Source organism: Tachysurus vachellii, chromosome 12 (genome assembly GCF_030014155.1).
Source record: "Tachysurus vachellii isolate PV-2020 chromosome 12, HZAU_Pvac_v1, whole genome shotgun sequence".
Classification (NCBI taxonomy): domain Eukaryota; kingdom Metazoa; phylum Chordata; class Actinopteri; order Siluriformes; family Bagridae; genus Tachysurus; species Tachysurus vachellii.
Window position 1 is genome coordinate 5,419,225 of NC_083471.1, and position 24,129 is coordinate 5,443,353.

Genomic DNA, 24,129 nt, shown 5'->3' on the forward strand with positions numbered 1-24,129 from the left:
GGTCAAGACTCCAGGGCAGGGGGAATTAGTTCTGTGACAGGTTTGGAAAGGTGTGTGTTTGGAGGTTTTTGAGATTGAGCTATCTGGAATTACTTTGTTGGAGTTCCCAATATTAGAGAATATAAATTTTTTGACACCATCCCTGGCTGTCAGAAGGTATAATAAGTGAACACCAAAACAAGTAAATACATACATGAGTAATACATTGTGTAATCTTATAGAGGTTCATTCTTTATTATTATTTAATATTTTGTATTCAGTTATACACAATTTATTGCTGGGCCACTACGAAATTTAAAAGCATATTATTATTACACTGTACATTAAATAAATAACTCTATCGAAGCATTTAGTATTACCTCTTAATGATGAAATATGCTCATACGTACTGTATATACACATTCACAAGACTAAAGAGTTTTATCTCTAGTAACAAGCATATTTCACAATAGGTATTGGAAACTATTGTGTAATGTTTAATAGGTTTTCTATTTAACTGAGAAATGCTTTGAAAGCTCATTAGTCAGTGTATACCGCTGCCCAGCCCACAGGAAATGAGTAGGTTGGGCAGAACTTTCTTGACCGGCCGAGTACTGGAAGTGAGGGCTGAACTCAATGGCCAATGCAGAACGTACCAAACCAACCCCATATACATTCTCAGGAGCTGGATGGTACACTCTGCCACTGCCTGGATGCATGAACAAGGATTGAGGTTGGAAAGGAAAAATCAGTTTATTCCCACCTCCACAATATGACAGGTGCCCCGTCTCAGACAACAAATGAGTAAATACAACTGGCTGATCATCACAACGTAGGAAGTTCCTCTCACGTCCACAAAATGAAACGTAGTGGAAGTGCTGTTCGTAGCGGCCACTTCGATTGACTTTCAAATGCTTAAAAAAGAAAACCAGGAATTGCTGATCTAAAGGGAGTAAAAGAGGAGAGGGAAGTTAAAGATTTCAATGATACACATATACCAACACTTCAGTCACTGTTTCAATGGAAATGTCAAAAGTAGATGGAGTAGTTTGCTAACAATAACTGTTCACAAAATGACAGTTTTGCTGACAGTCAAGCTGTACCAGACAAAGGTTTGGATATAGATGCTGTTTAAGACATCTTGTTGGGCTTAGTATTGCTTATTGCTATTTGTTTAAGCCTACGTAAACTGTGCTTAAACCTGCTTAAAATGGTATTTACTGCCTCCACACCTGAACCCAGTAAAAACAGCTTGGATCTGTTAGCACCGATCAGAAAATAAGTACTGAAGCTGGCCAAACTTGTGTTAAAGATGTCAGCACGGCAAAAATCAGTTACTAATAGGAGTGTCAAATATAAACATTCATTCATTCATTCATCTTCTACCGCTTATCCGAACTACCCCGGGTCACGGGGAGCCTGTGCCTATCTCAGGCGTCATCGGGCATCAAGGCAGGATACACCCTGGACGGAGTGCCAACCCATCGCAGGGCACACACACAATCTCATTCACTCACGCAATCACACACTACGGACAATTTTCCAGAGATGCCAATCAACCTACCATGCATGTCTTTGGACCGGGGGAGGAAACCGGAGTACCCGGAGGAAACCCCCGAGGCACGGGGAGAACATGCAAACTCCACACACACAAGGTGGAGGCGGGAATCGAACCCCGACCCTGGAGGTGTGAGGCGAACGTGCTAACCACTAAGCCACCGTGCCACCAAATATAAACATGTTGATGTATAATATTGGAAAATGTGTAAAAGAAATAAGAAAAATGTTCAAATAAAGATGAGTTGGTCCAAGCAAATGTTTGACTAGTAATCTAGTGAACAGATACACAAACTAAGCAGTATATAAATCAAAAGCTATACTCATTCTAAAGACCTGAATGAGTTCTACTGCAGGTCTGAAAAACAAAAGCCTGGTCTGACACCTCACTCCCGCTCTGACTACCTTACAACACGGCCATAACACCCTCCCTCCCTACTGTTCCTCAGCCTGTACTCAAGATCTGTAAAGATGATGTATGCAAAGTCTTCAGCAAACAGAAGATATGGAAGACCCAGGTGTCTCGCCAGCGTGCCTCAAAGCCTGCACTGTCCAGCAATCATCCGTCTTCACATTGATCTTCAGCAGATCATTGGAACTGTGCGAAGTCCCTTCCTGCTTCAAACGCTCCACCATCATCCCTGTACCCAAGAAACCAAAAATCACAGGACTAAACAAGGTCTGCAGTCATGAAGTCATTTGAAAGGCTGGTGTTGTACTTAAAGGACATCACTGGACCCCTGCAGTTTGCTTACCGAGCAAACATGTCAACATGGGATTGCACCACATCCTACAACATCTGGACAAACCAAGGATTTATGCTGTTTGTGGAATCCTGTTTGTTGTTCAGCTCCACCTTCAACACCATCATTCCAGGTATCCTCCTGAATAAACTGACACAGCTCTCTGTACCCAACTCCACCTGTCAGTGGATCACCAGCTTCATGACAGACAGGCAACAGCTAGTGAGGCTGGGAAAACTCACATCCAACACCCACACCATCAGCACTAGAGCTCCACAGGGCTGCATTCTCTCCCCACTGCACTAAACACCCCTCTGTCAAGCTCCTGAAATTTGCAGATGACAGTCATCTGTCTCATCCAGGAGAGATGAGTCTGCACACAGAGTTTGAGCAGCTGGCTGTCTGGTGCAGTCACAACAACCTGGAGCTGAACGTGCTCAAAACTGTGGAGATGATAGTAGACTTCAGGAGAAACCCCGCTGCCCTGCCCCCACTCACCATAATGGACAGCACTGTACAGTGGAGTCATTCAAGTTCCTGGAAACCACCATCTCCCAGGACCTGAAGTTGGACATTCAAATTGACTCCATTGTATAAAAGACCCAGCAGAGGTTGTACTTCCTTCGTCAACTGAAAAAGTTCAACCTGCCACAGGCACAGAGGACAGTTTTACTCAGCTGTTATTGAGTTGGTTCTGTGCTCTTCTTTAACTGTTTGTTTTGGGTCAGCCAGCAAATCAGATTTAAGAAGACTGCAACAGACACTTAGGATAGTAGAAATGATCATTGGTGTACCCTTGCCCAACCTCCAGGACTTGTACAACGCTAGAGTGAAGAAACAGGCAGGTAACATCATTACATCCCACTCTCACCCCAACCACAACCTGTTCACACTTCTCCTTTCCGAACGATGCTACAGATCTCTGTGCACTAGAACATCTAGGCACAAAAACATTTTTTTCCACTATGCCATATCCAGATTAAACAGCTAATACAGGGTTTATTACCTGTGTGCGCTGTATTTCACTCTTCCTCTCTAATTACTGCCTTTCTCTCAAGTACTATGTAAATCCTTAGTATTTAAATGTTTACTGTTCTCATGAAAGATATGCATGCATGTACCAAGAGCACCATAAAAACCACAATTCCTTGTGTTTCGGCATATAAACCTGATTCTGATTCTATGTACAGCTGTCAGCAGAATTATTACATGCATGCAAAGATTTCTCTAAAATTATATTTTTCTAGGTGACATTTTTGCAGGTTGTGACTATAGGGAAATGAGGATAGAAATGGTCGGTGTGGGCGGTGTTCTCTAAAATGATTGACAGGAGACTCATCCAATACAAACACGTATTCTGGACTGGAAGATAGTTTTCAAAATTTGACTTAATACAGCAACATAATGCATTTATTCACACGTATACTGTTACTATTTTGTATCTACAAGTTCTACGTGTTCTTTCAACATTGTTTGTACTAGTAAGAAAGAAAAAAAAAAAGATACTATTTCAACGTTAATGTTGAGTAAGTACCATAAAGTGACCTGTGTGTAGATTCACATACCTTTAAAACACGTGACAAAGTTCTTCACCTTGGTATCATCGAGAAAGAGCTAGTGATAGGATATAAGGACATTTTAAACGTACAAGGATTTATTTGTTCCATAAACAAGACTATATGACAATACCATACAGGCTGTATACCTGTCCTTGATGATCAAGATAGTAGAAGTATTCACGAACACGTGGCTCAGGACTCTGACCCTGTGTGTAGCTGCTCTGTCCTCTCGTAAACACGACCGGTGTCCTCGCCCTCATCGTGCTTCTCCAAAAACATAGCCCAGTTACAGTCATACCGCTACACATAGAGATCATTTAGATTGTACACGGCTGTCTAACCATAACACGCTGTCAAGGGAAATAACAAAATCCAGGAATGTTTTTAATCGGCGCGGTTCAGCTTTAATAAAACTCCGGCGGAAACTGAAAACGTTGCGTATTAGTTCCACAAACCAGCACGTCGTGCAGTGTAAGCAATATTAAAGCAAGACTGGACTAGAATAGCCAACTCAACAGTAAACATTGTTTTTAGTGCTAAAATAGAAAAGGTAACATGGTTAGATATGGCTGGTGTATACTACAGTAAGGTAACACTAGATGGTGCTGTCTGATACTTTATAGTCAGCTTCCCACGTGTTGAACTTTGATTGACGTTTTAAATGCCAGGGGGATTTACCCTACATATAATACTATGTAGGATTGATGCTACATACAAACTTATAGGATGAATTCTGATGCACTATATGAACAAAAGTTTGTAGACACATGACCATAGCAATCATATGTGCTTGTTGATCACATCCATAGATTTTGAAATATGGTTGTGGAGATTTAAGATCATTATTTCCAAGAGCATTGATGAAGTCAGGCACTGATATCAGGTTCTGGAGGCCTGGGGTGCATTTATCCAGATCAAACTAAATGTATTGAATGTAGTTAAAGTCAGGGCTCTGTGCAGGCCACTGGAGTCCTAAAACAGCGGTGTCCAATCTTATCCATAAAGGGTTGGTGTGGGTGCAGGTTTTCATTCCATGCAAGCAGAAGCCACACCGTAGTCTACAAAAGGCCAAGAACAACTGATTAAACAGGTGGAATCAGGTGCGGCTTCTGCTTGGTTGGAATGAAAACCTGCACCCACACCGGCCCTTTATGGATAAGTTTGGACACCGCTGCCTTACAAGCTTGACACACCATGGTTTGACTTTGTGGTAAAAGTTAATGTGGGGAAGAACACATGCAGATGTGAAGGTCTAAGATTTCTTGTTATAATTACCACCAACACATCATGTGTGTATGAAATTTTCAAGATGTCACCTATTTATCGGTGAAGTTTATATCATTTATAGAATTATATTTTATATAGTTTATATAATTTCCTTATATAACCTGGCTTACCTTTCTTTTGTCAAATCTGAGTGAAAACCATTGTAATGACATGTTTGCTCATTCAGGACACACTGTCATTAGTTAGGTGTGACTCTGAATTACATGTTTAAAGCATTATTTATTTGCAGTGTGTCCAATTTTGTTAAGATTGGCTCTCAGTTATAGGTGGTGTTGAATTATGTTAATGGGATTAATAGATGTACACAAATCTCCACCACAAGAACCTATAGAGGTTTAATCAGGATTCATGATTTTTATTTGTTACATACACAGTTATATATTGTATAAAACTTGCAGTGAAATTTAAATGTATTAACAGCAAAAGTCCAGTCTGCAGAATGTCAAGTAAGTCTTTAAGAAAACTTGCATTAAAAATCCAAATTCAGGTGGACATGTGGCTCACTTTCTGATCCGTTTATAATGAAAGAAACAACAGACATATGCATAAGTGTGTTATATATCTTATAAATATACATATTATATATGTGTAAGCTTGATCAGTTCATTCCACAAAAAGACTGTTAATACACTTTTTTCAAAGTGATGTTTTTGCTGGCTGATAGAATGATAAAGGTATTGAGTTATGTTATGTCATGTCATGTCATATTATGTTTTATGTTATGTTATGTTATGTTATGTTATGTTATGTCAAGTCATGTTATGTTATGCCATGTCATGTTATATGTTATGTTATGTTATGTTATGTTATGTCATGTTATGTTATATTTTGTCATGTCATGTTATGTTATGTCATGTCATGTCATGTTATGTTATGTTATATATTATGTTATGTCATGTCATGTTATGTTATGTTATGTTATATGTTATGTTATGTTATGTTATGTTATGTTATGTTATGTCATGTCATGTTATGTTATGCCATGTCATGTTATATGTTATGTTATGTTATGTTATGTCATGTTATGTTATATTTTGTCATGTTATGTTATGTCATGTCATGTCATGTCATGTTATGTTATGTTATATTATGTTATGTCATGTCATGTTTTGTTATGTTATGTTATGTTATGTTATATTTTGTTATGTTATGTTTATACACTTGTGCATCTAGGTTAAATTGTTATTTTATTAACATATTCTCCATATTTTTCCACGATATTTTACTACTAAGATTTTATTCATGCCTTTTGTACCTTTAAATAAATACCCCCAAACTACAAATCTGCAAAATATAATAAGACACAAAATACTCCTAGTAATAATAACATGCTTTTGTGCATAAAGACCGGCGTTGCACTGGTGCCATGGCAACGCGCCGGCCATCCACCATGTACAAGAGCGCAAGATGACGTCAGGTTGTCGATGGTGACGGAGACGCGGGGAGATACAGCGCGTGCTCCAGATATCTGTACTGCGGTGACGGAGCCCCTTTAGCACCATGACTGACGTTCTGTGGATTACCTTCTTTGGATTATAACCGGCGCAAGGAAAAGGAAGGGGACCATGGCGGAGAGGTAAATATCTAATGCCGCATTCTGCACCCGCTCATGCATGTAATGCCACAGATTTAGATTAAGGACTGCGATAAGGGTGCTGATGCTCATGTCGTTGTCTAGCAGTGTCATATTCATTCATCCGTCCATCTTCATCTCAGTGAGGGAATCGGGAATAGCCTACACCCTGGATGAGACGCCTCTCCACCGCAGCAGTGACATCCTCATCATATCTGAGGGCAGTAATTAAGTGCACGCGGTGGGTGGGGATCAGACTATGGCACCGCACATCACATCACGCATCCGTTCGTTCTAAACATCATGATGCTCTCTCTCTCTCTCTCTCTCTCTCTCTCTCTCTCTCTCTCTCTCTCTCTCTCGACCGATGTACATCCTTCCACACCCATATAGGCACTAGGCACAGCTCAAGGATATCCGGACATGAGCTTCATTGTTTATTGGATAAATGATAATAGTCAAAACGTGGCCTCGATCAATGCATTTGAGCGTTTTACCGACCCAGGGCGCGAGACAGGGACAGAGACGTGGACAGGAAAGGAAAGCATCAGATTTACGCGAGCGCGCGCGCTCTCCGTTGGAGATGGAGACAACCTGCGGCACGCCATCATACAATCATCATGCAGTCATGTGCTCATAATATAGTTAGAGTTTAGAAGGATACAATGCTGTTATGTTACGGAAAATATAAAATGGTTTAAACTGGGTGGACTGATCAGTCACCAGATAGAGCTGGGATTTGTATGTGTTCACTGTGATCATGTAAAGATAATATCAAATGCATTGCATTAAATAGGAGAGTTGATTTTTCCTTCCTCCCTCCCTTCTTTCCTTCCTTCCTTCTTTCCTTCCTTCTCTGAATTAATCTTGGTCTTGGGGTCATTGTTTTAGTGTTACTGATATGATATGTGCCCTGCGATGGGTTGGCACTCCGTCCAGGGTGTATCCTGCCTTGATGCCCAATGACGCCTGAGATAGGCACAGGCTCCCCGTGACCCGAGGTAGTTCAGATAAGCGGTAGAAGATGAATGAATGAATGAATGATATGATATGATATGGTGTGTAGGATATGAAAGGCACAAATTCTTCACTGCAATCATGTCAGCAGGTGGCTAACATCTGCTGAGGTTGAGCAGACCATGGGTGTGTATGTATGGATTGTAGCAGCTGCATGGGTGGATCAGTTACCTAATTTGCTGTGTGTCACCATACCATACCCTACCATACCATTCCATACCATACCATACCATACCATACCCTACCATACCATACCATACCCTACCCTACCATACCATACCATACCCTACCATACCATTCCATACCATACCATTCCATACCATACCATACCATACCATACCCTACCCTACCATACCATACCATACCATACCATACCATGACATGCCATGCCATACCCTACCATACCTTACCATGTCATACCTTACCATACCATACCATACCATACCATACCATACCATACCATACCATACCATACCCTACCATACTATACCATACCATACCATACCATACCATACCCTACCCTTCCTTACCATACCCTACCATACTATACCATACCATACCATACCATACCCTACCCTACCCAACCATACCATACCATACCATACCATACCATACTGTTCCCTAACTTACTGTATTATACTATCTCATGAGATATCATACTATACCATAAAGCCAAATGGAGTTTTTTTTTTCTAACCACAACGTATCCTACCTGGGTCAGATTGCAAATCTAATCACATGACAGGCTAGTCAATTGTAAAAGAGTGCTCCAGACAGAGCCGTTATGTCTAGCTAGAGCTGTGGAATCACGTTTAGCTCTGACCATTCATCCCAAAGTAGATAAAATCCACCATACCTACTTTAACCTTAAAAAGACAATGATTTATTGGAATCTTTAACCCGGTTATATTTAAATAGGCCACACAAACCTGTATGGTTAAAAACCTGGGTTCGGAAATGTGACTTTAGAAATAACACGGTAGAGCAACAGATGTCATTTAAGCCTCACCATTAGAAAGACATGACAGTTAGTCTAACCAGAGTTAACGCTTAGCACTCAGTAGGCTAGAATTGATAACTGTTTTGATGTATTTGCAGGTCATGGAACATGGCAGCTACTAAAATGTCTGCCTGGAAATGTGGATGAAATCTGTGTCATTCTTTAAAGGGTTTACATTCCCGTGTGTGGTGTAAAATCCTTCCATTTTCCTGTCAGGGTATTTGGATACTGGTCCAGGCTGTAAAGCTACAAGGCCTGGTGTCAGAAGGGAGCCCTTTCATGTGTCTAGTTCTATTAGTAATACATAAATGCGGTTTAAGAAGGAGCACCTCTCATAAATGTTGCACTGCATTGTTTAGTCAGCAATTCTCCTTTGCCATAATAATAATAATAATAATAATAATAATAAGGGGGCACAGTGGTTTAGTGGTTAGCATGTTCGCCTCACACCTCCAGGGTTGGGGGTTCGATTCCCGCCTCCGCCTTGTGTGTGTGGAGTTTGCATGTTCTCCCTGTGCCTCGGGGGGTTTCCTCCGGGTACTCCGGTTTCCTCCCCCGGTCCAAAGACATGCATAGTAGGTTGATTGGCATCTCTGGAAAAATTGCCCTTAGTGTGTGATTGTGTGAGTGAATGAGTGTGTGTGTGTGTGTGTGTGTGTGTGTGCCCTGCGTTGGGTTGGCACTCCGTCCAGGGTGTATCCTGCCTTGATGCCCGATGACGCCTGAGGCTTCCCGTGACCCGAGATAGTTCATAAGCGGTAGAAAATGAATGAATGAATAATAATAATAATACTAATAATAATAATAGTATAATAAAAGATTGACTTCTGCACAGTCGACACCTTTGGGTTTAATGTTATTCAGTTCCGTCTGTTAAAGTAAGATATAGCAGCATAAACAATTAACATTCACAACACATTTTGGAGTATCGTTATTATGTCTGTATGCATGACTTAACTGCAGATACAATGGATACAGTGTATGTAAGTCAAAACCTATTTTCTATCTTCGTTCCACTAAAGACTATGTGATAAATTACAGTGGAACTAGTTAGTTTTACACTTCATTTGATTCTAGTAGGCTTTAACCAATCATTTGCTTGCATTTTTTTGTTTGTTTCTTGTTTAATTTAATATCTCATCAGATTAACTCATATCTGTATAGTCATATCTGTGACTTTGCTTGTTAAATCTAATATATAACACAAATACACTGGATTACGTGTGAACAGTTAATATTACAAATGACAAATGTTTCCTGCAGAACAGAATCTAAGCAACTCGTACTGTAGTAACCTTGGCTCTGGGTTGCAGTATTATATATGTAAAGGATTTTAAATGTGTTTGACACAATTTACATAGCTGAAGGCAATTTATAAAGTCTGAAAGACTGAGTAATTATAAAGAGTGATTTTGGTGATTTTCCAAATCCTTGACTGTCATTACAGATACAGTTGTGGAGTGTATTAGCTCAGATGTTTAGCAACACATGATTATCGGTGTGTATTGCTTACTATTCGGAAGGTCAATAACACTTAAATATTTATAGAGCTGTAATTCCTTTTGCATTGAGAAATGCTTAAGTAGGATGGGTAATCTGTGTAGCGTCTATTCCATACATATCTGTTTAGAAAAGCAAAGGCTTTCTGCAATTATAGGCTTTATCCCCATTTTCCACGAATTTACAGAAAAAGAAAAAAAGACATAATAGTTTATATTTTAGCTGACAGTGTTTTAGGTTATTAGCCTGCATGTTATGTTTTTAGGTTATTAGCCTGCAGACTGGGTTTAAAATCTTCATCTGTTTTGAACTGGAAGAAATGACGTCTTTTGAATGAATGAAACTGTGTAGATTGCTGCTTTGCAGAACTCGCTACAGCATATAATTAACCAGATCCGACAGACTCTATTTCTTAGCTATTTCCAGGCATCTAGGTGTTAATCTAACAGCATAATGTCCTCTTGTACCCTTTTATAGCTGAGTGTAAGAACCGTAAGAACAGAATCCAGGAAAAAAAAATCTAACCTGAGAGAGCAGGTGATCATTCAGAGATAAAACCCTCACATTTTACATTCTTTACATCCGCAGTCCGGTCACATACTGTAGACTGAGCGCTATGCAGGTTCTGTGATGTTTTAGTCACTGTTTGAAGCCGGCACCTTTGGGATGAAAACTGCCGGCTAGGTTAAAGTGAGAAGGAGAGAAAAGATTTGGAAGGTATAAAAGACAGGAAAGACATGGAATAGAAATAGAGAGTGTTAGAGTGTAGAGGAGGGGAGACGCTCATGTAGACTAAGAGGAGAAGGACGAAATCCTCATCGTTTTATGGATAGTGTGTGTGAGTGGGTGTGTGTGTGTGTAGCGCTACAGACGTAGGGTCATGGATTTGCACCGACCGTGGTTGCTAGGATACTGTTAAAAGGATGCCTTTTTCCTAGTGTGGTGAATTTCATTGGCAGCAATGAGTGCAAAGCTGGCCTGAGTCACAGGTCACACACTGATGGAGGGTGATTCATGTCTTTATTAACATACTCATTTAGGATGAGGGCCTGCTGGTGTTACATGCACATCGATCTATTTGTGTGGGAGAGCAAAAGCAAAATGTAAGCACAATAACAGGTATAATAATGCTAGCTCCGTTTTTCTTTGTGGAACGGGCAACCCACGCTTGTGATATGTTTATTAGCATGAATATGTTACTGTTACTGCTTTTTATCCTGGTCAGGGTCATTGTGGTTTATGATTATGGGTGGTACAGAATACTGCAGGAGTGGGTGGGATTGGTCAAGAGTGTCTGTAGAAGCAGACAATTCCTTTGTGAGTGGGTGTAAGTGGGATTAAAATAACAATCCTGCCTGCAAAACTGATAACGAGCGCAAATATCAGCGGAATATAGTCGAATATGTCTACGTAGGCTTTAAGATAAACCAAATCTAAGACTAATGTCGAGCGTTAAATTTTCTTATTCAATTAGCACGCCATTATGATTCTTTCTAAAAATAAATGCTTACAATGAGCTTGAATTTATTCAAAATTAATGTAGAAAGTTGAATAATATTTAGCTTATTGTAATCTTAGAAATAAGAAATAAGAAATCTAAGAATATATTTAAAATATTTTCTTCTCAGTGCTTTTGCTTCTGGTTTTGCAGAGTGTAAATCTGCGCTATTATCAGGTCACGGCTTCAGTGTGCGCTTGAACGAATGTAACAGTCTCAGTAAAAGTGGTACATTGTGGAGTAGCCCAGTAACTCTCTCGGGTGGATGCGTGACAAAACGAGTTAGGTCTTCGATCAGCTGTGTCAGTGATGCCAGTGCAGCTTTAATACCAGCCTACAGGGCAATCACTGAAAAGGAGTTTACGTTTTTATTCGCAGAGATGAGAAATCAAGTCTGCAGTTTTCTTCGCTCCCCGTTGCGAGATTGAAGCATCACAGGAGGATTTATAAAGAGTCTGCATTATTTCCCCTGTCATGCTTTGTCTGTTGCTACTGGCATTATGATGTGGGAGAAATGTTTTTAAAGATTTTTTTAGTCCCAGATAATTTGTGCGATGCTGATGATGATGATGATGATGATAATGACGATGAAACCTCCAACGGAGAAAAGTGGCAAAAGTATCCTTAATTACAAAAAACAAGATAAATAATTCGCAATATGTGAACTTATGGATTAATACAAAGTATGTTTGTGTATGTGAAGTTGATTTCAGGAGGTATTTAACATATTTAAACCCATATAAGGTCTGGGGTTCATCGCAGGGCACACACACACACACACACTCTCATTCACACACGCAATCACACACTACGGACAATTTTCCAGAGATGCCAATCAACCTACCATGCATGTCTTTGGACCGGGGGAGGAAACCGGAGTACCCGGAGGAAACCCCCGAGGCACGGGGAGAACATGCAAACTGAACACACACAAGGCGGAGGCGGGAATCGAACCCCGACCCTTGAGGTGTGAGGTGAACGTGCTAACCACTAAGCCACAGTGCCCCCCCGTTGAGTGTATTATACACTATAAATGTGTGCACACCTTAGTCCCCACGTTGCCCTTATAATCACTTGCACTATTCTGAGAAGGATTTCCACAAGATTTGTGTTTTATCATTCCGTTATACAGTACAAGAGCATTAGTGTGAGGTACGAAGGGTCCAGTTCATCTTAAGGGTGTTCAATCAGGATGAGGTCAGAGATCTGTGCAGGAAGTTCCTCCATTTCCAACTTGTCTTTATAGCGCTTGATTTGTGCACAGGTGCATTGTCATGCGAATCAGATTTGCCCACTGAAGGTATATTTTAATGCTACAGCACAGAAAGACATTCTATATAATTATATATGTTAAACTTGAGGAAGAACCACATGTATGTGTGTACGTGTATTTATGATATAGCCTTTATTTGTCATGTATACATTACAGCACAATGAGGAGTCAAAGCACAGGGTCAGCCATGGAGCACAAAGGTTTAAGGGCATTGCTCAAGGGCCCAAGAGTGGCAGCTTGGCTAATAATCATCATTATCACAGTCAGACACAATGTTAATGTCATACACACAGATCTATTCTTAAACATTTTACGGCAGAAAGAGATCAGATGCATGAATCATACACACATTTGTCTCGGTGTTTAGAGTACCGTATCTGTATTATTAAAAAAAAATGTGTAGGAGTTAGCACACTGGGAAACAAACAAAGCTTCACACTTGGCTTCCTCTTTGTGCAGCAACACTTGAAACACCTGCTATGCACATTACACACTCTTCAGTCTGTGTACTGAATAGATTTTTATCAGGATTCATAACAAGTCGTGTGCTCATTTTTTAAAATCATTTAAATATCTGTTGTAAGTCTTTTTTTTTTTTAATATGACACATTTAATCAGAGCAAGAAAGCAGTTGCGATACAAGGAATTCTGACAGTCGACATCATGTTGCAGATGATACACACACGTTACACGCCTCAATTTCTGTACGATTACTGATACCGGCAACTGCTACATATCTCCATAACTCGATCCGTTTTCTGTTCCTTTGAGCAGTTCACACACCGAGCTTAGCCTCAGATCTGTGCAACAAGCCAAGGATTTTACAACTTAATTCTTATACCCCAGCACGGGAGAGTAGGAGGTGGTAAATACGCACGGACTGGCAATCCTGAATGTGCTAAAGGTGCTTTAAAAGCATGCTATATGTTAAAAGAATCTCGAATGTAATCATCACATTCTCACCGATATGATGCGATGTGGCTATTTGAAGTGTGGCAGACATTCCAAGTTGCACAGTTGGATTTTTGGACACATGCATGAAGCAGATGGTCACCATTTTTAGGTCTTGAATGTCTCTGGAATGCCATATTGGAGCCAGACATCATGAACATTTGTCACATCTGCCACGCAATAGATCTTTAGATATTGTTTTTTTGTGTGTGTGTGTGATACAGAGTCGAAACAGGGCGTAAATAGTAAGCTTTTATGTTTTAAGCAAGCTTAGTTGCTTCATCTAGCAAATGTTTGATGCTCAGAAATGGAACGAAAGTGGCGTGTGTTGACTTTGATTAAACTCAGACTTGCTTAAATTGCTTCTTTTTTTGTAATGAATGTTTAAATTAATCTGAGAGGAAAAAACTTACGTTTCCTCACACACACACACACACACACAGGTTCATCCCTTCACCCAGGAAATTGCAATGCAATCCTATTTTTAGCTGGTGACACATTTAATTGCTTAGAAAGATTAGCGTAGCCTAATTGGGCCAGTAAATGTGAGCATTAATTAATTCTTTTATTCTTTTAATCCCTTGGGATTGCTGAGTAACACATTCGTCTCTCTTGGCGACTCCATTTTACACCTTCCCACGCTTCTGCCCACGCACAACGTTCCTTGGGGATGCTTTTTTGCTTCCTTGTGTTATTTTTATTTATTTATTTTTGTGTACTTTAATTGTTTCATCTTCGCTGTTTTAACGTATATCGTCGGCCGTCTGTTATTGTCGTTGCTGGTTTAGCGTGAATTATGTACATAGCTATTCATACTATTTCAATTTGTTGCATTTATTAGATTTTTTTATTCGGTAAATGAGAACGATTTCGATATATCGAATATCATCGCTCACAAAATGTAAAGATCAACAACCAGTGATTTTTTTTTTGCCTTAAATCCATCAATCCTGAATCCTTTTTTTCCCCTCTCTCTGTTTTTCTCTTTCTCCAGTTTGCTTTGTTCACACTCTGGCATGTGATCTCTCTTTTGATTGGCTGAGTCTCCTGTCAGTCACTGTGAAGCTAGACTTATTTTTGAGGCTTAAGTTAGGACAGGATATAAAGTTTGACCTAACAGAGCTCATACAAATTTCCAAAATTCGAATATGACACAGCAGGAGAATGGAGTTAACATATATTTCTGAGCATGTTCAGCTGCTGTGTGTTAGAAGAGAGCTAGCTAGTGGGCGGAATTGGCAAACGAGATGGTGTTCGGTGGAGGTGTTGTAAAAGAAAAGAAAATATAAATAATCATAGTTATACAAGATTTATTAACAATATTAAAGAAGTATTAAAATATTCAGAAATGTGGTCTAAATGAAATGAATAGAAATTTACATTATATTTACGGCATTTGGCAGACACCCTTATCCAGAGCGACTTACATATATCTCAGTTTATACAGCTGAGCAATTGAGGGTTAAGGGCTTCATCGGGGGCCCAGGAGTTTATATCCAACACACAAAGACCTTGAAGTCTAGAATTCTGTCAAAGCGTCTTCTGTAAGACATTCATATATCCTAGTGGTAGGATTTAATTTTAGCCTGGTTCGTATTGTCACAATCGTCATGTTAATAACGTTGAAGTAGCTTTATGTCAGTTTCATTCATTCATTCATTCATTCATCTTCTACCGCTTATCCGAACTACCCCGGGTCACGGGGAGCCTGTGCCTATCTCAGGCGTCATCGGGCATCAAGGCAGGATACACCCTGGATGGAGTGCCAACCCATCGCAGGGCACACACACACACACTCATTCACTCACACAATCACACACTAGGGACAATTTTCCAGAGATGCCAATCAACCTACCATTTATGTCTTTGGACCGGGGGAGGAAACCGTGAAGTATAGTGATCTGGCTTTCAAAAAGAAACAGAAATAAATGCATCATCCTGATTGGTTAATAAAGTTACTTACCATAGATATGAACACACTTTCTCGTAATTATAATTGAATGAGTAGGAACTGCTCTAAAATGTTCATATAATACCATTTTAAATGACACTGTTTTACTGTTCATATGTGCTGTGTGTTATTTTAACCATCCAGGAATAAGCATTTTAACCTGGAAAATATTTCATGAGGGAGCTAAAACATAAAATCAACCCTATAGCTACACCTCTGTATACAAGACATGCACAGATCACAACAAATGACATGACACACCACTAAACACTAGGGGAAAAAATTAAAACTTGTGATCTATCTGGTACACCAAGGTCTACTCCTGTTCCTTGCGAAATCGGTATCTACAAAAAAGAATCACACTGACAAGGTCGCTGACAAGCTGCCAGCTCATGTCTTCATTGGCATTGGCACCCTCTTGGCGACCATTTAAGTCCTCTCCTGATAAACACTACACTAAGGAGGTCACAGACAGGCGATTTCAGCTGCTGCTGGTTGCAGTGATTCACTTTTAAACGATCAGCAATGATAACCTAAAAAAAATTCACAGATGATATATTCTAACCAGCATTCAGTGTTTGTCACTTAATAGCGTTCGTGCCATGTCCATAGATTTTCATGTTTCAGTAATAATCAATAATAATGATATAACTTCAAACAAAATGAAGCTTATCTATAGGGAACTTATGTTATAATATATTCCATGATCTGTTGTCTCAAGTGGTTTTAGACATACCTTTGTTCATGGTAATGAAGGTTCATGGAGGTAATATCAATTATCAGGATGATGTTCAGCCCGTTTCAAACATCTCAAAAACCACAAAAAAAAAAAACATGAAACAACCAAAAAAAGAAATGGAAATGATAGAAAAAGTGGAGTAATTTTTTTTTCTTTTTCTTCTTTGGGGAAGTATTTCTTACTTCTGATATGTACAGACATTATTTAAACAATAAGGCATCTTTTCCTCTTACAAGAGAAATAGTTCTATACACGGTTCTATGGAAACACTGCCTGCACTAACACTTTATATTTTTGCTCTAATGTATTTGATTTATTTCCAGTGTTTGTTATGAAAAAAAAATCTTGGCATAAGTGGTGTATTTCTAAACTCTTTTAACCCTGTCATAATTATCTCTCCGCTGCTTTTCCAACAGTTTCTGGGGCAGCATGAACCCTGCCTCAGTGAGCTTATATTAGTGCTTGTTGCAGTTCCCATTTATTACCACTAGGTGCAATAATACATCTGTGCAAGCAAGGTGGGTACTGTAAGTGAGCACACTGTTGCACAACTTATATTTGTCAAATAGTGACATTTAAAAAATATACTGGTCACTCAAAAGAGGTAAATAATATTACAGCTGAATTTAAAATTTTTGGATATTTGTGCTCATATAAAATCCACAAGCCAACACTAACTTGTGCATGATCCACATTTTTGCCAGACAGTGGCCTATCAAGCATCAGAGACCTATCCATCCCTTGGATAGGATCCCATCCTTCCCCTAACAGCTCGTTCACATGCCCGGACCTGGCAGACAATCAGACTTCAGAAGAATTTTACGCCAGACTGTAAAGTTTCACCCAGTCCCTCTTGCCCATTAGCATCCATTAACTCACCATTGCTTTATACGTTATATATTATATCTTCACTTAATCGGCTATCAGAACCCAACACCCCATCTCTCTCCAGGTTTTTTATTGCACAGATAGCCTTCAGTACAACCTGCTTCAACCCACACATCAACCTTATACATGGAAATATTTAAACATAGATACCAAAGAGTCATATTTAACATATAGTAATAGAGACCATGGGTTGGGGATTAGCCATAGGATCGTAATCAATCAACCCCCATTCTTCTGTTGATCTGATTCATAGAATAATATAATTGATAGCAGAAACAAATCACAAATAAAATAATTTTTATTTTATCACATTACCATCCATATAGACAGAACTCTGCTTGCAGGTATTAGTATTAGCAAGGGCTGTTATCAAGGGCATTATCATAACGTCATTGGCTTACTTTCTTAATTAGTTTATATCGAGAAAATGTTTGTTGTTTATTTGGAAAGAATACTTAAAAAATGATCTCAAGAGTAGATGAAGCTAGCTAGCATTAATCGAATGTTGTTTCAGAGCGTTCCTCATTCAAACATTGAATATATATATATATATATATATATGCTAGTTTTTATCAGCTAAGCTTTCGGTTTCTTTGATAGGTCTTTTATAAGCCTCAACCCCTCAGTAGGTGTTGATTTATTGCATTAGGTGATCTATAACCATTATCTTTCTTTTATCCAAAGAGGCTTAACATCTAATCAAATTGCACTCAAATACACAGGCATCAGAGAACTGTGTGCAGGCTGGATGATAGCTTTAGCATTTTAGCCTCTACGTTTGACTATTAGCCATTCTATCTAGCCTATTAGCTACATTAAACTGGTTAAAAGCTAAGTTATAATGCTATATAGAGAATCAATTAGGCTCATTCTGATGTAATGAGTTCTCATGAGCTTTTAAGTTGACCAGCACATCCAGTGTTATCATTGTTAGCATCATTAGCTGCTTTGGGATTTAGCTATCATTATATACCTTTAAGTGAAGGATGTTATTTAAAGCATTGCTTTAACTGGTTCTCTCAGTCATGGTTTATACAGATAGTGTTTAGAAACAAGAGTGTCAGTACTTTTTTTCTGGAAATTTGCAAATCTCTGCGATTCCTATTTTAAAGTGTCATCTGGTGAGACAAACAGCACTGAATCTGTTCCTGTAATGTCCAACAAAGTCTTAACCAACTGACATAGGCAAAGTATGTTTTGGTTATCTACACAGATAAATTTATTTTTTATCAATGAAATATAATTTATTTAATAAATAATCCTGCATACATTAATACAGCCTGAAATGATAAATAATGTATATATTAGAGGATATATTACAGCAGTAAACTAATCAATTAAGATACATATTTTTGTGATTTGTTTGTGTGCAAAACTTTTGGCTTTCAATAGGCCTTTTATGGTTCTTTAAAGTGGTGAGAAGATGCCTTTATTTGTCACATATATACTGCAGCACTGTAAAATTCTATTCTTTGCATATTTCAGCTCGTCTCAGAGGTTGGGTCAGGGATAAAGGTCAGCCATGATACGGAGAAGAGAGGATTAAGGATTTTGCTCTAGGGCCCAGTGACAGCTTGGCAGTGCTGGGACTTAAACATGCAACTTCCTGGTCAAACTTATGTTGCCTTAATGGTAAACAAAATGGTAATGATGAATGGTAACGTAAAACAAGCGATATGATTTGCTAAGCTAATGTAGTTAGTGTTATTCAGGGTTGGGTCCGAATTTAGGCGGCAAACATTAATTTATTAACAAATGATATGTTGGACTTTTTATAGATTGTACTTACATTTAATGTTATTGAACATCCTCAAGATAAGTTAGTTCCTGTTATAATGGTTTTAAATGTCACGGTATATTATTTTTCTTAGACATGAATAAGCATATTTAGTGTAATGAGATTATACCAGGTTGGCTTCTTTGTGAATTTTGGGAAGAGGATAGAAATTAGTGACACTGGGATTCCCATTATCTACTGGTTCTTGGGTTTTGAGTTTTCTGTTCCCAATTTTCTTTTCCAGATTTTGCTAAAAAAAAATAGTAGTATAATATTTAGAAATGTCAACAAAGTTTCAATGACTATTTCATGAATCTGGATTATGTATTTTGGACATACATGTACTGCCTAAAAGTATTATAGGCAATTTGCATGATTTAATAATGGGAAAGTGAAAAAAAAAAACATGGCCGCCTCCATGAAAGGGTGTCTCTTGTTTAGCTCTCTGTCAATTTAACTGCACTTTTATACTGTAGATACAGACTGGCTGGTGGCTCTCTCCTTCTGTAGTTAACATTTATACAAGAGTTTAGTGTGAACTTGCAGCACAGCAGCAGCAAGAAGTGTATAGAGTTATCACAAACTTAGCCAGGTTACATTAGCAATTAGCTTCTCAAAGCAGTTAGTATGGTCATTGTTGTAGATTTAACAATGTGTCTGTTGTATATGAACTCCAACACTGTTTTAGCTTGTTTGAAAGAAGAAATTTACACGGTTCACATTTTGATTTAACATTTTATATTTTATATACATAAACAGGGAAGAAAACAGTAGTTGAGAAGACTAATCCAAGTTGACAGGTCAAGAGGATGTTTTTGGTGGTTTCTGCCGATCAAATTACAAGTTGCCACTTCACCTCAAATGCTGTATTATATTTTGAAAAGGGAATGGAGGAGAAAAAAAATGCTTTACTGCCTTTAATATTGTTTATTATATTGATTTGAGGTCAATCATGTGGACATTAATATAATAAGCAGGACCAACAGCAGATTTTGCTATGCAGCCTCTTAAGTCCAGCTTCTGAATGAATTGAGTAAAAAAATGGATTAAAACCATATAATCTTCGATCTCTCAATAAAGATGATATGACCGATGAGTCAATCTCAAGTTTTAACAGAAATGGAAATAAATAAGATGGAAAACTCCGCAGTTCAATTTATGTACTGAGATGACTACTGTTTGATAGCAGTCATGATGCTGAGCCTGCAGTTGGAGCACAGGAGTCAGTGCAGGAGTCAGTTACAGAAATAATTGTAAGTGTATTAAAGAGCAAGATAAATTTGATCTAGATTCAGATAAAAGTCATTCATCAATTCAATTCAGTTTATTTTTATTTCACTTTTAACAGTCGAAGTTGTCTCAAAGCAGCTTTACAATTACGTTACTATTTATCTCTAACATTTATCCCAAATAATCACACCTGAGGTGACGGTGGTGAGGAAAAACTCCCTGAGATGATATGAGGGAGAAACCTTGAGAGGAACCAGACTCAGAAGTGAACCTCATCCACATTTGGGTGACACTGGACAGGAAATAATGTCAATGTAAATAACAGTTTATATTCGAGTGGAATTGTGTAAGAGATCCTGAGGAACTAACAGGTCAGCGTTATTTCTGAGTTCATTACAGACTTAACACTAATTCATTCCTGATGAAGTCTTCAAACTCACCGATGAAGAACAAAGCTGACCGACACAACGGCAGTTCAAAGACGGTGTGATTGTCTTCAAATGGTTCTATCCACAGTAATCTAAACTAATTCATCAGCTGTACAAGCTGTAGGATGTGAAACCAGAGCATGAAATATTGCATTCATTTCAATGGTGTTCCATTTTTAAATCATTTGAAAACATGATCTTGTTTTTTAATGAAATATAGATTCAGAGGCATGTCAGAGGCATAAGTATTCATTATCGTTTTTTTTAAATACTCTAATTGTATTTTCCTGTCACTAGGTCACAATATATTGATTGAGAACAGACTATATTCTACATGCATTCACTGCTTTACATATTGAGTATATAGAGAGGAAATCTGACATGATCCAGCTCTCTATTACACTTCAGACATTCAGCAGGATTAAATTACCCTCTGTCTGGCTTGGAAGCTTTCCCAGAATTTCTTTTAATGCTCAGATTAGCCGGTGTTGGTACAAATTGTATTGAGAGATTTAGGGATTGATATGAATAAATAATTAGTAATGGATGAAATGTAAATTGAGGATATATAGATATACTAGATTCACTAGTTTTGTTTTATTATGCATTTAAATGGTTCTACAGCAAGACTGCATCACATCATCATATTTCTGACTCCCTTTACTTTTCTTGACTTGAACAATCATGACTTTTTTATATGCAGTATATGCTTTTCACGGCTTTTGATTTGCTGTGTTCAGGTTGGAATGGGTGGAGATCATCGAGCCTCGCACACGGGAGCGCATGTATGCCAACCTGCTGACGGGCGAGTGTGTGTGGGACGCACCAGCTGGTGTGAACATCAAACGCAGCGGCCCAGACCAGTGGTGGGAACTGTTCGACTCGAACACCTCGCGCTTTTACTATTACAATGCCTCCACCCAACGCACTGTCTGGCATCGCCCAGAAGGATGCGACATCATTCCCCTCGCCAAACTCCAGACTCTTAAGCAGAACACAGACACGCCGCTTCCTGTTGCTTCGGTTATCAGTGGATCGGCTGACAGCAGCCCTGCTCGCAGTGCTGTCAGCACCACGTCTTCACAAGAGCAGGAGGATAAAACAGCTCCCCGAGAGGAAGGAGAGAGGTGAGAGAGAGAGAGAGAAATAAAACAGAACAGCAGCTTTTTTTTTTTAATCTAAAAATCAAAAACTCAATTATTAGAAATACTTCTTTTGGCTGAATCTACAGAAAATGAGACATTTCCCAAGTACTAGATCTGATACCATCTCCATCTCTACTATAGACAAGGCCTACTATCACTTTGTCTTCAGAAGCACTGGAAAGAAAAATATGGCAACGCTGTCTTTGAATTTTGAATCAGACCATTGCTCATCACTCGAGTGTATAATTGGTCAGATTCTATCTATCTATCTATCTATCTATCTATCTATCTATCTATCTATCTATCTATCTATCTATCTGTCATCTTATCTGTGTGTAGATAGATAGATAGATAGATAGATAGATAGATAGATAGATAGATAGATAGATAGATTGATGCGAAGTGAATTTTAAACCCATTATATTATTGTATTTAATATATATACAGTATATATATTATAATTTAAGATGTTTAAAATTCACTTCGGTTCAACGCTTATATAAAGATTCAGGGAAACGAAAGAGGGGGAGTTGCTGATTGTGGGTGAAGGATAGAGTGAGAGTGAGGGAGAGAGAATGTGTAAATTGATTAGCAGCTCAGATACCATGAATTATTTATGACCAAAGAGTAACAGTGGTCCCTTTCTACGAGTTTCTTTCTTGAGAAAAAAATGGAATTAGAAAGGGAGAGAGAGTGCATGAGAGATGAGCTGCCCAACTTCTAAATGAAGCACAGACAGACAGACACACACACACACACGTTCTTACACACTCTGACACAGTCTTGGCTGTGTCAGCAGGTCTGGTCATGGGGAGTTCTCAGGCTGTAAGAAAGTGCTGAATTGATTTTAGACTACTGTTTCACTGCTTTACTTTAATACCAAGAGGCAAAGGCCTGCTCTATACACTTTAATCCCTGGCAAGAACTCTTGGATTTGTATAGACAATGACCCTGATTCATCAAAGTTGCATATGGTTAAAATTCGATCGTAAAACGAACATTTGCATATTTCGCATATAGACCGCACTGATTAGTGAAAATGAACATTTTACCAACCTTTAAAATGTTTCATTTGCAGTTAAATGATTAAATGATTTCACATATACGGGTTTGTCATTTGTAACTGTTAATTATGCCGTGTGTCTTTATAAGCTTGTTAGTTCTGCGGTTGAGTAATTGATGCATTCGTATACAAGAGCTGCTGTGAAGCTCTGACCTGGATGCGTGGATTTATTTGACAGTCCAGCAGCTCAGAGAAGTGCAAATGTCATCACACAAATTACTATCAACCCACAACAGGCCAGCCACCGTTTTGCTCGGTTTGGTTTAATCCTAATTTTCTTTCAGTATTTTATTTATATTAAATAATAGATTTGCATTTTTGCTGTATTTATGAATAAAGCTTCAGCATAATGGCCATGATCAGTGCTTTAAAAGTCATTTTAATTGTATAACTTTCTGTTAAAATAAAAATATAAATATAAACAGTTCTGATAATTGTTTATATTTTTGCCTACATTATGCAAAAAAACTTATTGCAAAGGACACAGATATGAACCGGGCCTTGTTACAATTCAGTTGATTGTATTTCAGACTTTTTCAAAGCTTGTATACTTGTTGACTTTGTAGTGCTTATACAGTATCTAGGATAACTTACTGCTGATTTTTTCCTGTACTTAACACCTATATACTTGTATAAATGAAGGTGTTTAGTGTAAATTCCAGTACTGTATATGAGGGTGAACTGGGGCCTTTATATCATCCATACCGAGAGTTCCTAGCTATCTAATAATCTACATTTCAATGTATAATGAATTGCGTTTATATGCTATATATATATATATATATATATATATATATATATATATATATATATATATATATATATATATATATATATTCTTGACCTAAGTAACAAGGCAGCTTGTGTATCTAGAATATTCCGTGATTGCTACACTGTATGGCCAGAAGTGTGACATCCAACTTTTGTGATGTTCAGGTGTCCATATGTTTTTAACCATTTATTGTGTTATA

General features: G+C 38.4%; 2 protein-coding genes across 3 annotated transcripts in view; one reads left to right on the forward strand and one right to left on the reverse strand.

The window, feature by feature from the left end:
* Positions 1 to 274: 274 nt before the first annotated feature.
* On the reverse strand, positions 275 to 4,368 carry c12h8orf82 (chromosome 12 C8orf82 homolog). 2 transcript variants are annotated; one of them, XM_060883482.1, is made up of 3 exons: positions 3,985 to 4,332; positions 3,845 to 3,893; positions 275 to 922 (listed from the first exon to the last, which is right to left on the reverse strand). In XM_060883482.1, exons 1-3 carry the CDS (start codon positions 4,153 to 4,155, stop codon positions 489 to 491), a joined length of 654 nt encoding a protein of 217 aa, XP_060739465.1. In that variant the 5' UTR covers positions 4,156 to 4,332; the 3' UTR covers positions 275 to 488. The 2 variants fall into 2 exon arrangements, with proteins under 2 accessions (XP_060739465.1, XP_060739466.1); XM_060883483.1 differs by having other exon boundaries at positions 714 to 2,177; positions 3,985 to 4,368.
* A 2,133-nt stretch (positions 4,369 to 6,501) lies between these two features.
* The window catches only part of arhgap39 (Rho GTPase activating protein 39), a 28,887-nt gene continuing 11,259 nt past the window's right edge, over positions 6,502 to 24,129 (forward strand). The window contains exons 1-2 of the mRNA XM_060883334.1: positions 6,502 to 6,701; positions 21,691 to 22,077. Coding sequence (XP_060739317.1) covers positions 6,691 to 6,701; positions 21,691 to 22,077 — 398 coding nt within the window. The 5' untranslated portion in view covers positions 6,502 to 6,690. The remainder of the gene's footprint in view (positions 6,702 to 21,690; positions 22,078 to 24,129) is intronic.

Bases quoted from the DNA above. Each gene is read 5' to 3' on its own strand.
- c12h8orf82 (XM_060883482.1), bottom strand. From the start codon at position 4,155: ATGATCTCTATGTGTAGCGGTATGACTGTAACTGGGCTATGTTTTTGG. The intron at 3,894-3,984 runs GTATACAGCCTG...TCCTATCACTAG, and splicing joins ATCTTGATCATCAAGGACAG to CTCTTTCTCGATGATACCAA. The intron at 923-3,844 runs GTATGTGAATCT...TACTCCCTTTAG, and splicing joins CTTTGTCACGTGTTTTAAAG to ATCAGCAATTCCTGGTTTTC.